Genomic DNA, 18,198 nt, shown 5'->3' with positions numbered 1-18,198 from the left:
TGCCAACTCACATCACATGCTTTGCTCCTGACCTTTGAAAGTGAAATTTATTGGGAGGAGTAATTCCCGTGGGGGCCGACAGATGGCACCACACTGTTCCCAAGTTACCTCTTTACTTAAGGACTTGTATTTGTCAAGCCTTTTCAAACGTATTTCCGTGCATTTACAGGTTATTTTCTCTTCTTCTGAAAATGAAATCTTGGTAAGTAAAAATGCTGTTGTAGCTTTTCAAATCATGACGCGAGTGTTTCAAATAAGCAAGAAAATGCTAATTATTATAAGAAATAGGTAACATTTCCTTGAAGTTTTTGTAGAATGATTTGAAGTGTTTTTTCAAATGCTGTGGATGTCCTTTGACTTGCACAAGAAAGGTAAAAAGTAGCGTATCTTTATGGCTATCTGGAAAAGGTAGAAAACAACTAGCACTTGCAGTGAAAGTTGAGGAAAAAACTCATTTATTTCTTTTGCTTTGATCTACTACAGTTTTTCTTTTCACCTTTTCCTAGTTTCTTGTTTTTAATAACATTTAACAGTAATTTATGCCACTGATCAGCACCTTTATGTTATACATTTTTATAGTAGCCGTGTGTGTTTCATCTCCCCTGTCACTTGGTACTGTAATAGTTTATTGGTCTGTATCTGTCACTAATGCATAAGCTTTCTGAAAGCAGGAATTATGTCAGTTCTATTCGTATTTATATCCGCAGCGCGTAGTGCTGAGCCTGGACGCTGGCACAAAGCAGACTCTGAATAAACATTTATTAAATGAAGGAAGTGGCAGGGACCAAGCTTTTTGTAATGTTGAATGCTGCACGGGTGCCTGGCACTTGCCTTCCTCCAGGTCTCTCACCTTAAGTTTGACAAATGAACTATGTTTCTCTTGCAAATTTGTTGACTTGATTATGGAATCTCCTTCACTTACCTCACCTAATGTTTTTTCTGATCTCTCCCTTCTTGTAGTTATAATTTGCATAGATCTCATCCCTCGTTTTTTTTTTTTCTGAAATAGAGCTTATTTCATCTTTTATTCTTGCCCTTCTCATTTGATGCATAAAAAACCAACAGCTTTTTCCTGTTATCTTTTTACTTCCTTTAAAAAACTGTGAACTCTCTAATCTTTCACTCTTATCTTCCCCCTTTCCCCCTTCTTTGTTTCCCTCTTAAATATAAAATTACTGGCTTGCTCATTAACATTTCTATTTTGTGGGAGGGTGTTAGAAGGAAGCTGATCAACTTTTCACATAGTGGCTGAATTTCAGTCCCCTGAACATAGACATAATGTGGCGCCAGGGGGTGGTGGGCGCTGTAAGGTGGGTCCCCATCTGTGAAAGCCAGTTACCTACCATCATGTAGAAGTTCTCCGTCTTTATATTTTAATATTCCAAATAATACAAGCATATTTCTTTAAATATGAAATATTTTTACATTTGCTATATTTAAAAACAACTCTTGAATTGTCTTAAGATAACTTTTTTCAGATCATAAAAGATGTTGAATATTAGAAATTTTAGAAATATTTAAAAGTATAAGAAAGAAAATTAAATTCATCTATAATTCAGAGATTCAGAGATAATCACTATCAGCATTTGGTATATATTTTCACATTCTTTTGTCCTCTAGGCTTTGTGTATATGTCAGTTTTTAACCATATTTTATGAAATTAGAGTCCTACTACATGTGCAATTTTGTATTCTTCTATTCACTTAACATTATATTGTAGTTGTTTTTTTCCAACATGCAATATTTGAGGCTGCATGCTATTCCATGTTATGGGTGTACCATAACTGATTTAACAATTTTCTACATAAGAAATTCTGATTTTTTCAATTTTTCATGTCATCAGTATCCTCATAGTCATATTATATTCTTGGGTATATCTCTGATTATTTCTCTAGAAAATTCCTAGAAGTGAAATTGCTAAAATAAGAGGAGGCATATTTTTAAGAAATTTATATAAACTACCAAATTGTCCCTTAGAAAGGTTGTACTAATTTTTCATTCTTGCCTAAGTAGTAAATGAGAGTTCTTGTTTCATTTCTCACCTACCAACACTGGGTATTATATTTTTGAATTTTCCAAATTTGGTATGTGAAAAAAATCATACCTTTTAAAAAATATTTTAAGGAACAAAACTTCTCATTTGATTCATTTTATCTTTTTATATTTAAATATCTTAAAGTAAAAATTATAAATATTCTGAAAACATATTCCTAAATGCTTTATTTTGTATCTCTAAAAAAATATATTTTCCTAAGTATTAACATTACCAAAAATTAAAATTTATTCTTTTTTTTTTTTTTTTTTGAGACATAGTCTCACTCTGTTGCCCAGGCTAGAGTGCCGTGGCGTCAGCCTAGCTCACAGCAACCTCAGACTCCTGGGCTCAAGCGATCCTACTGCCTCAGCCTCCTGAGTAGCTGGGACTATAGGCATGCACCACCACGCCTGGCTAATTTTTTTAATATATATATATTTTTAGTTGTCCAGCTAATTTCTTTCTTTTTTTTTTTTTTAGTGGAGACGGGGTCTTGCTCTTGCTCAGGCTGGTCTCGAATTCCTGAGCTCAAATGATCCGCCCGCCTCGGCCTTCCAGGGAGCTAGGATTACAGGCATCAGCCACCATGCCGGCCAAAATTTATCCTTAATAATATCTAATAACTGGTCTGTCTTAGAAATCCCCCCTTTATTACTAAATATCATCTAGATGTTATGTGCTATTTAGTTTTAACATGTATTTTTACTTTTTGTGAGATTGAACATAATACATATTATTGGCTATTGTGTTCTAGCAAATAATATGCTGTACTTAATTTTTAATGTTGAAAATTTGAGAAATACAGGTAAAAACTAAGAGGAAAACGAAACTATCCTATAATCTTATCATGCACAGATAATCACTGTTAATATCTTGGTATGTATCTTACTAATTTTTCCACATGTGTGTACATATTTACTTAGATCTTTTCTTATAAACTGTTTTTTGTCACCTACATAGAGATAGAAGATTTTTCTCATGGAATTAGATTTTTATTTTATTATTTTTATTAGTAATACTTCTTTATATGGAGATTTTATAATTTATTTGACAGCCTGCTATTTTAGGCCAATTAGCTTTCTTTTTCAAAAATAATTTATCTTGTACTCTTCTACTGGTGCTAACAGTGTTTCCATTGCTTCTCATGGGTTTTCCTCATTGACAATCTTATGATCTAAAAATAATGATAATTTTATTTCTCCCTCCCAGTATTTCTTCCTGTCATTTTTTCTCCCTTATTATAGTGGCCAGAACTTCTAGTAAGAACAGTGTTAATAGTGTGCCCTCTCGACACGGACTTTAACAGGAAGCGTTGTGTTGGGATACTGGCTGAAGTTAAATATTTGAGATATTCTTTATCAAATATCTTTTAAATATCTAGTTTAAAGTTGTATTTTTAATCAAAGATGAGTGTTGAATTTTGTCAAGTAGATTTTTGACATTTATGGAGATGGTCATCTGTCTTTCTCCTTTGACCTATTCCTATGAATTGTAGTCATAGATTTGCTAATAATAGACCATTTTTACAATCCCAGAAACACCCTAATTACTCAATGGGTTATTCCTTCAGGACACATCTAGATTAATTGGGGTTTCTTCATTCTGAGCTTCTACCCCTTCCTAAAAAATGACTGAAATTTATCCCTTTTATTGTATTTTCTAATAGTTACTTTTAATTTTATAACATGCATACTCAAACTTATGTTTTCTAACATCTTGAGTTAATTGGTATCTACAGCTTCCTCTCAATCAAACAAGGATCTTAACATGCTTTTAGAGCATTCTCTCCTTATCCTCCCACCATCTGCCAATTCCCTAGTTATCATTGGCAGTTGTAGCTCCAGATTTTTATTAAAATTGTTGTCATCAATACTTAACAGTAAATTTTACTACTTTGCTAAGTATTCCTTCTTGCATCCCATTTTTTTTTCCCCTGGAGTCAATTTCTTTTCAGAGGAGAGACTATCCTCAGGGAATTCAGATATGGATCTGTCTTCCATGTCTCTTAGCATTTCTTTTGTATATTCCATCTCTTTGGCCACCTGTGCTGAGTTTTGGGAAAATTCCTCTTTCTGATCTTCACTAGTTTTCTAATCAGTGGTGTCATTTTGCTCATCCAACGAGCTTTCCATTTCAATTATTAAGTTTTTAATTTTTATGATTCCTACTCCATTCCTTTTTTAGAATCTTGCCTCTTTTTGCAGATATCTATTTGTTAGAAATGCCTGTTCTGCTCTTTTATTTCTGTTTTCTTGGGTGTTAACTTCTGTCACATTGTGAGTTTGGTGCCTTTCTATCACAGTGTTTGCTTTCTGCAGTGTCATGCTTCTAGGTTGTGCAATCCAAATTGTGTTTAGGGCTCCTTGTGAAAGTGTTTGTTGATCTGTTTTTACAGCCTGTTTGTTAGGATGGTGGATCAAACTAGTATGTACTAATTTTCTACTACTGCTTATAACAAATCATCACAAACTTTGTGGCTTAAAATAATATACATTCATTACCTTACAGTTCCATAAGGTAGAAGACTGACAGCTCTTGTTAGGCAAGGCAGGGGTTGTCAATGCTGCATTCTTTCTGGAGCCTCTAGGGGAAAAATCCCTTTACTTACCTTTTTGAGCTTCTAGAAGCTGCCCACATTTCTTGGCTCATGGCCCCTTCCTTGATCTTCAAAGCCAGCAATTGTGGGTCAAGTCCTTCTCATATCATATTACTCTGACCTCCTCTTCTGTCTTTCTCTTCCCCTTGTAAGGATGCTTATGATTATATTGGGCCCACCCAAATAATCCAGAATAATCTTCCCATTTTAAGATCACCTGATTAGCAACCTCAGTTTCATCTGCAACATGAGTTCCCCTTTTCCATGCAACACAGCGTATTCATAAGGTTTAGGGATTAGAAAGTGGACATCTTTGGAAGGCTAGTATTCTGTCTATCGTAGTCCAATCTCTTTATGAATTTCAGAGACTTTTCCTGGTTTCAGTTCCCTAAGGTCCTCTTGCTTTTTAGTGCATGATGGAGATTTTATTTATATATATAATTTAAATATATATATTTAAATTAATTAATTTTAAAAATGTTTTAAAAAATTTTTGGTCATTTTAGGGATTTAGGGCAAGAAGAGGAGGCTGGAGCATGTGCAAACCACCCTCCTGACTTTCATAATTTTTAATGTTTGTATTTGAAAATGTGATTTTCTTGACCCAGAATTTATTTAGAACATTTAAAAAAGTGGTTTAAAAAGTTTCTCTTGTGGTCAGAAATATGCCTTTTATAATTTCTGTTTGGAGATATTTATTTAAAAATATTTTGACCTAATAAACAATCAATTTTAGTAAATGCCTCTATGAACTCTCAGAAGTTACATATACAGTATTTTCTTTTGACAGAGTACAAAGTTTACAAGTTTCTGTTAAATCTTTTATTAATTATTTTATTTGACCAATAGAAATATACTACTTTCACAATCAATGTCGCCTTATGTTTTTAACATGTTTTACTTCATAAATTTTGATGCAGTGTTATTTGCTGCAGAGGTGTTCTTATATATTATGGCTTCATTTTGAGCTATTTGTTTTGATTGTATAACCAGTATGAAGTAGTAGCTTCTCCTTTCCCCACTGTCCCATTATCTGGTACTTCAACCTAATGGAGTACTATATACACAGCTGCAGTTCCTGGTGAATACAGCTACCAGTGTTCCTGTCACCACCCCTAGGTACAAGTATTATTGTATGGGCTACACCTCTCAGAATGCAGTGTGCCCCCTCCTTCCCTGCCTCTCATTCAGTTCTTACCTGGTAGAGTCCAGCACTGACTAGGCGTAGACCCTGAGGGGCCTTGGGGTGTGGTAGTCTGTGGAAGGAAAACGCAGCATGCTGATCCACTCATATCAGTACCACTGGGGTCAAAGGAATGCTGCCTAATTACTGATCAAGTACTGGCTGGTACACATCCTTGGTGTGGGACTCAGAGACAGACAGAGAGAGGGACAAAGTTTCTTCCTGCCTGTCGTCAGGGAGGCTGTCTTCCTGAGACAAAGCTTGAGTGTCCCAGGCTTTCCTTAATACAGCTCCAGTTACTTCTTCATGCGTGAAGAGGCCCCTGGATCCTGCCCTAGGGTTTCCATCCTTCTTTGCTTTCGGTGGCAAGGTGCATTTTCAAATGTTTGTGTGTCTTCATGGGTGTTCTGATGGGCAATGGGAGAGGTTATATAGGGGAAGCTTTTAGCCATATTCCATTTTGTAATAAAAGTTCCCCAACTAAAGTTTTCACTCTTCCAAAAAATGTTTGGTTGAAACCCTCCTCATCTCTTGACTGTTTTACTATTTCCAGTATATCCTCTGGTGATGAAAAGTGGGTCCTTTTGTAAATAAAACTGAGTAACAGTGAGCAGTGAGAATCTGCCGTCCATTATTCCTGCAGCACAAGGCCCTACTTAAGAAATGTGGTTGCCTGTTTTTGTCCCCCAAGAGCACATAGATGCTTTTCTCTGCAGAACAGAGCCTGGAAGGGGTCTGAGCCAGCCTGGAAGCTCCCACCCTTTGTCCAGTCACAAACCTTGGCTTATACACCTGTCTCCATGCCTCAGCCAGGTAATCTTTTCTTGTTCACTGAACACTGTCATGAACATCAATGTCTATAATCTATTGTAATGCAGTGAGGCCTTCTGTGCCCTGAGAAAGTAGTTCTCTCTTACATAAAGCAACTTTAGCCTGACATACCTTCGGAGTTTGTCAGTGTACCTTTTTTCTGAGACAGAGTCTTGCTCTGTTGCCCAGGTTGGAGTGCAGTGGCATCATCATAGCTCACTGCAACCTCAAACTCCTGGGCTCAAGCAATCCTTGTGCCTCAGCCTCCCGAGTAGCTACAGGCACATGCCACCACACCTGGCTAATTTTTTTTTTCTAATTTTTTGTAGAGATCGGGGTCTTGCTCTTGCTTAGACTGGTCTCAAACTCCCAGCCTCAAGTGATCCTCCCACCTCGGCTTCCCAAAGTACTAAGATTACAGGCGTGAGGCACTGTGCCCGGCCTCAACGTACTTTTTAACATCTCTCTAATCTTCTCCCATTTTTTCACTATGTCAACTGTTGGAACTTGAGGTTATCAGATTATCAAGTGCTGAATCATGTCTCCCTGAATTTGTTGCTTCTGGTCCAATGTAGGTTGGAAAAATGCTTATCCATTTTCATGAAAATTGTGTCAAAAAATGACATTCCATGACTAAAGAAATTTTCTAAGATGAAATACAGTGGAATATATATATCTTTGCTATGGTCTGAATATTTGTGTCCCCCCCCCCAAAATTCATATGCTGAAACCTGATCCCCAGTGTGATGATACAGAAGATGGGGCCTTTGGAAGGTGATTCGGTCATGAGGGTGAACAGTCCGAATGCCACTGTGGGATTTAGACAGCCATGGAGCCTGTCTGGCCGTGCGGGCTGGTACACAGAGGTGTGCTGGCTTCTGTCCCCTGTGACGGCTCACAGATGCTTTTCTGTGCAGATCAGAGCCTGACTAAAGTAGCCCCTGAGTGTATGTCTGAGTTCCTGGGACTAGCTCCTTGTTTCCCTTTTGTACAATTGTAGTCCCACCCCCTTTTCCCAGTCACGAACATGGAGTCTGGGTTCATGTGCCTGCTACCACCCCTCAGCCAGTTATAAGCACCAGGTTTGATCTGCATTAATTGGACCTCTTCCAGTGGCTCCTTGAACAGGGTTATCATTTCTGCCTGGCCACCTGTAGCTAGTTTTGGTCAGGCCGAATTCATGGAGGAGAAGACGGTCAGTAGTTCTTCCTTGTGACGTGGACTCGGACTCATTCCAGGCCTCATGTGCCCTCATGAAAGGATTTATGCATGTCATCTTCCGCCTGGCTTTAGCCAGCAAGCTGCAGCTGCATCTGCCTCTTGGCTGGGCCTCAGTGTCATGTCAACCAGCTTCCTCCCTGTACTTTTCTTCTCATGCTGCCTTGGACAAAATGAGCTGAGTGTCTGAAAGTAGGACTTGGGCCATAATCCCAAAAGACATAATCCCAAATGCCATAATTCTGCATGTGGAAATCCTGGAAGATCAAAGTCCCAAAAATATTATTCTGAAAACAAATTTTAAAGATTCTTTAAAAGACATTTATTTAGATTTTGAGAAACATAAAAATACAACATAACACTTCATAGACCACATCACACAATGAAATAGACAATAATAACATACATATTTTTGCAAACATAAACATTTAGGTGTACTAATGACAGTCACATGAGTATAGCAGTGATGAGTAGCTTTTCCCAGTTCAGTATGATGTGAGCTGTGAGTTTGTCATATATGGCCTTTATTGTGTTGAGGTATGGTACTTCTATACCTAATTTGTTGTGAGTTTTTATCATGAAGAGATGTTGAATTTTATCAAATGCTTTTTCCATGTGTATTGAGATGACCATGTGGTTTTTGTCCTTCATTCTGTTGATGTGATGGATCACATTTATTGATTTGTGTATGTTGAACCATCCTTGCATCCCTGTAATAAATCCCACTTGATCATGGTGTATTACCTCTTTGGTATCCTATGGGATTCAGTTTGCTAGTATTTTGAGTATTTTTGCATCTATGTTTAAAAGGGATATTGGCCCATGGTTTTCTTCTGAGGATGTGTTTTTGTGTGGTAATGCTGGCTTTGTAGAGTGAATTAGGAAGCATTCCTTTGTCTTCAATTTTTTGGAATAGTTTTAGAAAAATTGGTATTAGTTCCTTTTTAAAAGTTTAATAGAAAGCAGTCATCCAGTCCTTAGCTTTTGTTGGCAGACTTTTTGTTACTGATTCAATCTCATTACTTGTTATTGGTTTATTAAGGGTTTCTACTTCTTCCTGGTTCAATCTTGGTAGGTTGTGTGTGTCAAGGAATTATCTATTACCTGTAGGTTTTCCTATTTATTAGCACACAGTGGTTCTTAATTGTGTCTAATTATCCTTTGTATTTCTGTGGTATCAGTTGTAATTTCTTTTTCATTTATGGTTTTATTTATTGGGTAGTTTCTCTTTTTTTTCTTGGTTATTCTAGCTAAAGGTTTATCAATTTTAACTTTTCGAAAAACCAATTTTTGTTTCATTAATTCTTTGTATTTTTTTAGTCTCTATTTTATTTAGTTCTGCTCTGATCTTTATTATTTCTTCTACTAATTTTGGATTTGGTTCGTTCTTGCTTTTCTAGTTTCTTGAAGTGTATTCTTAGGTTGTTTATTTGAAATCTTTCAACTTTTTTGATGAAGGTGTTTATTGCCATAAACTTCCCTCTTACCTCTCCTTTGCTGTATCACATAGGTTTTGGTATGTTGTGTTTCCATTTTCATTTGTTTCAAGGAGTTTTTTTTATTTCTTTTAAAATTTTTTCATTGACTTATGGTCATTCAGGAGCATGATGTTTAATTTCCATGTATTTGTATAGTTTCCAATGTTCCTCTTGCTATTGATTTCTATTTTTATTTCATTATGGAATCTGTTTACATTCAAGGTTATTATTGATAGGTGAACATTTATTTCTGTCACTTGATTGTTTTCTGGTCATTTTGTGTATCCTTTGTTCCTTTTTTCCTCTTATTGCTTATCATTGCGGTTTGATGGTTTTCTATAGTGGTAACATTTGATTTCTTTCTCTTTCTCATTTATGTATATGCTCTACCAGTAAATTTTATACTTTGTGTGTTTTCCTGATGGTAGATATCATCCTTTTGCTTCCAGATGTAGGACTCCCTTAAGCACTTCTTATAGGGCTGGTCTGGTGGTGATGAATACCCTCAGTTTTTGCTTATCTGGGAAAGACTTTATTTCTCCTTAATTTTTTAAAATATTTTTTTTTCTTTTAGCTTCTGACCATATACTGTGTGATCTCCTTTGTTTTTTAAGGATACCTTTGCTGTATATAGTATTCTTACTTAGCAGTTTTTTTGCTTTCAGCACTTTGAATATGTCATCCCATTCTCTCATGGCCTGTCAGGTTTCTGCTGGAGAAATATGTTGGTCTAAAGAGGATTCCCTTACATTTGACTTGAAGCTTTTCTCTTGCTGTTTTTAGGGTTCTGTCTTTGTCTTTGACTTTTGACAATTTGACTGTGATGTGCTTTAGAGAGGATATTTTAGGGATAAATCTATTTGGGAATTTTTTCACATTCCTATATCAAAACATTGGAAGATATAGACATCCTACATATTTCATTAAATAAATTTTCTGTGCCTTTTCCAGTCTCTTCTCCTGTAACTCCCCAAATGCGAATTTTGTTTGCTTAATGGTATGTCATATGTCACATAGGCTTTTTAAAATTCTTTTTAATTCTTTATTCTTTTTGTTTTTTCTTTTTGTTTGTCTGACTGTGTTATTTCAAAAGACCTGTCTTCAAGTTCAGAAATTCTTTCTCCTGCTCAATCTAGTCTCTTATTGGAGTTCAAGATTGTATTTTTTATTTCATTCATTGAATTCTTCTATTCCAATTTCTGGTTGGCTTTTTTTTTATGACATCTATCTCTTTGTTGAATTTCTCATTCAGATCATGAATTGTTTTCTTGATTTCTTTGTTACTGTTCATCTGTGTTCTCTTGTTTCTCACTGAGTTTCTTTAACATCATTATTTCAAATTCTTTTCCAGGTATTTTATAGATTTCCTTTTCTTTGGGATATACTACTGGAGAATTATTGTGTTCCTTTGGAAGTGTCATGTTTCCTTGCTTTTTCATGTTTCTTGTGTCCTTATATTGATATCTGTGCATCTGATGCAATAGTTCCTTTTTCCAATTTTATGGTTTGGCTTTTATATGGAAAGATATTTTGCTATAGATGTATTTATAGTGTTAGTTGGGTAGGGTACTATGGCTTCCATTCTGGGTGGGCACAGGGGTGTTGTATTTGTATGATTACTTTGGCTGTAATCAGTATCATTGATGTTTGTGAACTCCTTGGTGGCTTAGGTGATTGTTAGCAGAGGCTGTGGCAAGGCTTTGCTGGGGACAAGGATGACAAGGGTGCCTGTCCTCAGGCACAGTATTGGTGGCATTGGACTGGGCATGCCAGTCCTCAGGCCCCTGGGCAGGAGGTCTTTGGGCCTCCAAGAGGCTTACTTAGGTGCCTTCAGTGGCAGTGATGTGCCAGGTGTTTGAGCAGGTCCTTGGGCCCTGGGTGATGTGCATAGCATTGGAAGTAGCAGCAGTGGTGGTGGGCCAACCTTTGGGCCTCAAAGTGCAGGCACAGGTACCAACAGTGGTGGTTTCAGGCTGGGTGGGCCAATACCTGGAGCCCCAGGTGGCATGCATGGGTGGGTATCAGTAGCAGTAGTGGTGTGTAGGTGCTGGCAGTAGAGGGTGGGGAAGACTTGTCCTCAGGCCTCCTGAAGGTGCATGCAGGTTTGCAGTGGCCTCACCACATGGAGGGGATAGGGTTGTTGTCACTGATAGCATCCCTGAGCATGTGCCTCTTAGGCTTTGGGGAGTGCATGCTTCAGCTCCCTTTGTCCTAGGGGCAGCCTCCCTAGTGCACTACACTGCCTATTCCCAGGGGTGTAGGACATCACATGGGCTAGAGTGCTGGGGACTTGGTTGTACTGCTGGGTTTAGCTGGCATCATGATGCTTCAGCCCTCTGAGTGGTTATAGGGGGATGTCAGCGAGGCTTCTGGGATGTGGAGATTTAGGAGCTGCAGGGCTTCAGAGGAGGATATAGTCTGATGGAGTCTGGGCTCTCAAAATGGCATTGTGCTGCAGCTGCTTGGGTCTCCAGCGGTGTGTGTGGAACCCAGAGTGAATTCCCTCTGAGGAACAGTGCTGTTGCATGGACTACAGGCAGCTTCCTATATTATTCTCAGGGCCCATAAGGGCTGAGGGGCTCTCCCGTGGCTTGGATTGCAGTAGTCCATGGTGGGAATGTGGACTGCTGGGGATCTCTCTGGAATGGGGAGTTCCTCCTGGCTTCAAGCTGATCCTGGCTGGGCTGGCTACTTTGCTCCCCTCTTCTTCCATGCCCCAGAGGTTCTCTGTCACTTCCCTGCTGAATTCCAGTGTTCTCTCTTAGAATCTCTATTTGACATGTGGTTATCTAATTACTGTTTTGGTCCTTCTTTGTGGAGAAAGGAAGTGCTGGGTGCCTCTATGCAGTTATCTTGAAGCCCCTCCAGTTCATTTGCCTTTATTGTTGAATAATATTTTATTGTATGAATGTACCAGTTTATCTTTTTATGTGTTGAAAGATATCTGTTGCTTCTAATAAGCTTCTATAAACATCCATATGTAGGTTTTTGTGTAGACAGAAGTTTTCAATTGAGTAAATACCTAGGAGTGTGATTGCTAGATCATATGGTAAGACCATGTTTAGCTTTGTAAGAAACCGTCAGATTGTTTTCCAAAGTGGTTATGCCATTTTTCTTTCCAACCAACAATGAAAGAGAGTTCCTGTTGCTCCACATCCTCACCAACATTTGATGATGTTTTGGGATTTTAGCCATTTTCATAGGTGCGTAGTGGTATCTCATTGTTATTTTAATTTTCAATTCCCTGATATATGATGTTGAGTGTCCTTTCATATGTGTATTGCTATTTGTATATCTTCTTCAGTGTAGTGTCTGTTCAGAGGTATTGCCCATTTTAAAATTAGGTTGTTTGTTTTCTTATTGTAGAGTTAAGAGTTCTTGATTTCAGAATCAAATCCTTATCAAATATGTGTTTTGCAAATATTTTCTCCCAGTCTGTGGTTTGTCTTTTCACTCTCTTAGCAGTATCTTTTGCAAAGAAGAACATTCTAATTTTAATGGAGTACAACTTAACAGGGTTTTCTTTCTTGGATTGTGTTTTTAATATGGTATCTAAAACATCATCACCAAATCCAAAATCACTTAGATTTTCTCCTATTACCTCTTCTAGAAGTTTTATAGTTTTACATTTTACATTTAGGTCTGTGGTTCATTTTGAGCTAATTTTTGTGAAAACTGTAAGGTCTGTGTTTAGATTTTTTTTTTTTTGGCATGTGGATGTCTAGTTTTTCCAGCACTGTTTACTGAAAAGACTATCCTTTCTCCATTGAATTGTCTTTACTCCTTTGTCAAAGATCAGTTGACTATATTTGTGTGGATCTATTTTTGAGCTCTCTATTCTTGTCCATTGATTTGTTTGTTTATTCTTTTGCCAAAACCACATTGCCTTGATTACTGTAGCTTTAGAGTAAGTCTTGATGTTAGGTAGTGTCAGTTCTCTGACTTTGTTCTTTTAATTTCTTTTTTCCCATATGAATGGGCAACACTTTCTTACTTATTTGCATAACTAATAGTTAATAGGGTTTTTTTTAAAGCCAGACATTTTGAACACTATCATGAGATAACTCTAGAAACCAATTTCCCTTCCTTTTCTCAGGGTTTATTGTTGTTGCTTGTTGTGGCTTGTAGTTGTTTGTTTGTTTAGTGACTTTTCTAAACTATTTTTGTAAAGACTATATTTTTTGTCATATGTGGTCATTGAATCCTCTGTTCTGTTAGCTTAGTGGTTGGCTAGTGATTTGAGGTTTCCTTAAACACCTGGAGCAAAACCAAGAAACAAAACAAAACACCAAAAACAAAAACAAAAGCTCTCCTGATCTTTGCAGATTGGCTCTGTGTTGGAGCCTCACTGCTTATCCAGGCTATTCACAACTCTGCCTTGGCCTTCACTTTATACTTGCATGGAACCTAAAGGCCAGCCAGAAGTGAAAGTTTGGGATTTTCTCAGGTCTTCTCTGAGCGTGTGTCCAGCCCTGGCCATGTGTGTGGCCTTCTGGATTCCTTGGTAAACACCAAGCTTTCTAAAGCCTTTTTTCTCCCATGGATCTCCTGTCCCAGCCCCTTCCTTCCCTGGCTTTCTGGTGTGTCTGCTGTTTGCCCCATCTCTTGTCTCTTGCTTCAGAGGCTGCAGCTAGTATATTTGCCCTTAAATGTTTTTAACAAACTCTTCCCAGGAGGCTGCTTCAGCCCTGAGAAAGTTCTGAGGTATATAAAACAAAAGCAAAGCCCTGAATGAAGCCCTCAGGCAGCCACCAGATGCATCAAAACACACAACCACGATTCTTTGATAATAAGGTCTATATTGTCCTTCTGGTATGAGCAAACTGCATGAATGAGAGAAAAATCACATTAAATTATAGAGACAGAAATGACTTTATATTAAATGAAGAAATCATTTAGATTTTATGTTTAGTAAGTGGAGGTTTGAAAGAAATAAATCTTTACTTATCTTAATGTGTATTATATTTCTAGAATTTGAACTTATATCAAGATTCTCTGAAGAACAACAACTATTTGGGATAGCCACTGCAACATCATGGCCAAAAACAAACAACCTACTGTCAGAAGCTTCCATTTTGTTTGTGTTATGACCGTAATAGTTGGAACCATAATACAATTGTCTGATGAAGATGAATTTGCAATAAATAGGTCAAAAATAGGCCTTACTCATGTTCCAAAAGACCTGCCACCAAAAACCAAAGTCTTAGATATGTCTCAAAACAACATATCTGAGCTTCAGATCTCTGACATCAGCTTTCTGTCAGGGTTGAAAGTTTTGAGACTTTCCCATAATAGAATCCAGCGACTTGATTTTAGTATTTTCAAGTTCAACCAGGATTTGGAATATTTGGATTTATCTCATAATCAGTTGCGAAAGATATCCTGCTATCCTATTGTGAGTTTCAAGCATTTAGACCTCTCATTCAATGACTTTGATGCCCTGCCCATCTGTAAGGAGTTTGGCAACTTGACACAACTGAATTTCTTGGGATTAAGTGCTACGAAGTTACAACAATTAGATCTGCTGCCAATAGCTCACCTGCACATAAGTTATATCCTTCTGGATTTAGGGAATTATTATGTAAAAGAAAATGAGGCAGAAAGTCTTCAAATTCTAAATACAAAAATACTTCATCTTGTTTTTCACCCAAATAATTTTTTCTCTGTCCAGGTGAACATATCAGTTAATACTTTACGGTGCTTGCAACTGACTAATATTAAATTGAATGATGAGAACTGTGGAGTTTTAATTAAATTTTTATCAGAACTCACTAGAGGTTCAACCTTATTGAATTTTACCCTCGACCACATGGAAACAACTTGGAAATGCTTAGTTAGAGTTTTTCAATTCCTTTGGCCCAAACCTGTGGAATATCTCAATATTTACAATTTAATAATAGTTCAAAGCATTAACAAAGAAGACTTTATGTATTCTAAAACAGCATTGAAAGCATTGAAAATAGAACACGTGACCAACCGAGTTCCTCTTTTTTCACAGACGGTGTTATACAGAGTGTTTTCTGAGATGAACATTATGATGTTAACCATATCAGATTCACCTCTTATACACATGCTTTGTCCTAAGGCACCAAGCACATTTAAGTTTTTGAACTTTACCCAGAATGTTTTCACAGATAGTATTTTTCAAAATTGTTCCACGTTAGTTAGATTGGAGACACTTATCTTACAAAAGAATGGATTAAAAGACCTTTTCAGTGTAGGTCTCATGACTAAGGATATGCCATCTTTGGAAATGCTGGATGTGAGCTTCAATTCTTTGGGATTCGATAGATATAAGGAAAATTGCACTTGGGTTGAGAGTATAATTATCTTAAATTTGTCTTCAAATGTACTTACTGACTCCGTTTTCAGATGTTTACCTCTCAGGATCAAGGTACTTGATCTTCACAGTAACAGAATAGAGAGCATCCCTAAAGATGTCACCTGTCTGGAAGCTTTGCAAGAACTCAATGTTGCTTTCAATTCTATAATCGACCTGCCCGGGTGTGGCACCTTTAGCAGCCTTTCTGTACTGATCATTGACCATAATTCGGTTTCCCAGCCATCAGCTGATTTCTTCCAGAGCTGCCAGAAGATCACGTCAATAAAAGCAGGGAACAATCCATTCCAATGTACCTGTGAGCTACGAGAATTTGTCAAAAATATAGGCCAAGTATCAAGTGAAGTGGTAGAGGGCTGGCCTGATTCTTATAAGTGTGACTACCCAGAAAGCTATAAAGGGACCCCCCTAAAAGACTTTCACATGTCTCCATTATCCTGCAACACGGCTCTGCTGATGGTCACCATTGGGGCCATCACGCTGGTGTTGGCTGTCACCGTGACCTTCCTCTGCATCTACCTGGATCTGCCCTGGTATCTCAGGATGGCGTGCCAGTGGACCCAGACCCGGCACAGGGCTCAGAACATGCCCTTAGAGGAACTCCAAAGAACTCTCCAGTTCCATGCTTTTATTTCTTATAGTGAACATGATTCTGCTTGGGTGAAGAATGAATTGGTACCTTGCCTAGAAAAAGAAGATATACGGATTTGCCTCCATGAGAGAAACTTTGTTCCTGGCAAGAGCATTGTGGAAAACATCATAAACTGCATTGAGAAGAGTTACAAGTCCATCTTTGTTTTGTCTCCCCACTTTGTCCAGAGTGAGTGGTGCCATTATGAACTCTACTTTGCCCACCACAATCTCTTCCACGAAGGATCTGATAACTTAATCCTGATCCTGCTGGAGCCCATTCCACAGAACATCATCCCCAGCAAGTATCACAAGCTGAAGGCTCTCATGATGCAACGGACTTATTTGGAATGGCCCAAAGAGAAAAGCAAACATGGACTTTTTTGGGCTAATATTAGAGCTGCTTTTAATATGAAATTAACACTAGTGACTGAAAATGATGATGTGAAAACTTAAAAAAATCAGAACATCTGACTGAAGCAACCATCATTAACTTGGATTCTGATGAAGACTACGGTTCTAAGTTACTGTTTGGGGGTACCTATATTATCCCCGTGCTTTCAGGAAAGACTTAATGAAAACTGTATTTCAACTGGGGAATTAGCTGGGGCAGGAGGTGGTGCTCAACTTGCCAATTAGAGACAGCTCAATGTTTTCTGGCTTAATCATTCTTTTTCAAATTGAAACAGTCTCTTTTGAGCAAATGCTCACTCTTTCAAGGGTTCCTCCCCGCTCTCCTTTCCCGAGTGGATTTTGTGTGAGCAGGAGTTTATGTGGCTTCATGGCAGCAAGAAAACCGTCAACCTTGGGATTGTATGCATGGGTCATTGGAGTGTCCTGTGGCTCCCCACTGGGCTCTGGATGAAACTTATTATTGTGTTCAACTTTGGGGCTTGGGAAAAAAATTAGCTATGGAATATAGAAAAGTATTTTGTTTTATATCTGTGTAAAAGTGTATTTAATTGTTTGCCCTGCTACACAAATACATAATTAACCAGTGGGACTCATGGCATAATAATGTACATGTTAAAGGGAAATATGGACTTCATCATAGGCTGTTGAGGTGAAAGACATAGATTTACCCACTTGGCAAGGAAATTCAGAACCAAATTTATTTATAACTGGGTAATGATTGGGACTTTCCTGATTGTGTTAGAATTTTGGCTAAAACCCGAAAGTTGACAAAAGACAGTAAATGCTCCCACATTTTAAACAGAGATACTAGACACAGCCCACTGAACTTACCAAGGAAAAGACCAGTAACCATCAATCCATATTACCCATCTCCAGAAGACGAGATTCAAAATGGTGATTAAAGAGTCATTAAGTGGAGGTTCTAGACCTGCGGTTCCCCAACCTCCAGGCCATGGCCCAGTACCAGTCTGTGGCCTGTTGGAAAACAGATGCTGGGCATCACCACCTGAGCTCCGCTCCCACCCCCTCCCCAGTCCCCCCACCATCCATGGAAAAAGTGTCTTCCATGACACTGGTCCCTGGTGCCAAAAAGGTTGGGGACTGCTGCTCCAGACCATGGGGAGATTGCTTTGCATTTCTTCCAAAGAGGGCTCCAAGCATAGTAGGAAAGTAGTCTGGCATCCCACTCTGAGACTGGAAGCTTGCAAAGCAACAGAAGTGCACAGCTTCAGTGTAGCAGAATGGGTGTGGGGTGAGAACTCTTGGAAGAGCTTGATGAGTGTTCACTGAAGTTTTGGGTGGGGAAGGGCACTGTGACATAGAGACTGGTAATAGTGCTTGGCAAATATAGGTGTTTGATAAATATTTGTTGCATGCTTCCCAGCTGGAGAATTCAGAGGTGAGAGATTGGCTTGGGCAGCCCAAAATGGCGGAATGAGAGAAGGGAAGCAGTAACTGCAACCTGCTCTTCCATTGTTGGCATGGCAAAAGTAC

At 38.2% G+C, this 18,198-nt stretch overlaps 1 protein-coding gene across 1 annotated transcript; it reads left to right on the top strand.

Moving 5' to 3' along the window:
• The first annotated feature begins 149 nt into the window (after positions 1–149).
• Positions 150–17,229, top strand: LOC123637365 (toll-like receptor 6). Its single transcript, XM_045550525.1, has 2 exons — positions 150–202; positions 14,292–17,229. Exon 2 carries the CDS (start codon positions 14,356–14,358, stop codon positions 16,744–16,746), a length of 2,391 nt encoding a protein of 796 aa, XP_045406481.1. The 5' UTR covers positions 150–202; positions 14,292–14,355; the 3' UTR covers positions 16,747–17,229.
• Positions 17,230–18,198: the final 969 nt, after the last annotated feature.

Source organism: Lemur catta, chromosome 4 (genome assembly GCF_020740605.2).
Source record: "Lemur catta isolate mLemCat1 chromosome 4, mLemCat1.pri, whole genome shotgun sequence".
NCBI lineage: Eukaryota > Metazoa > Chordata > Mammalia > Primates > Lemuridae > Lemur > Lemur catta.
Note: the sequence above shows the minus strand (reverse complement) of the source record. Positions and strands in the feature narration are given on the sequence as shown.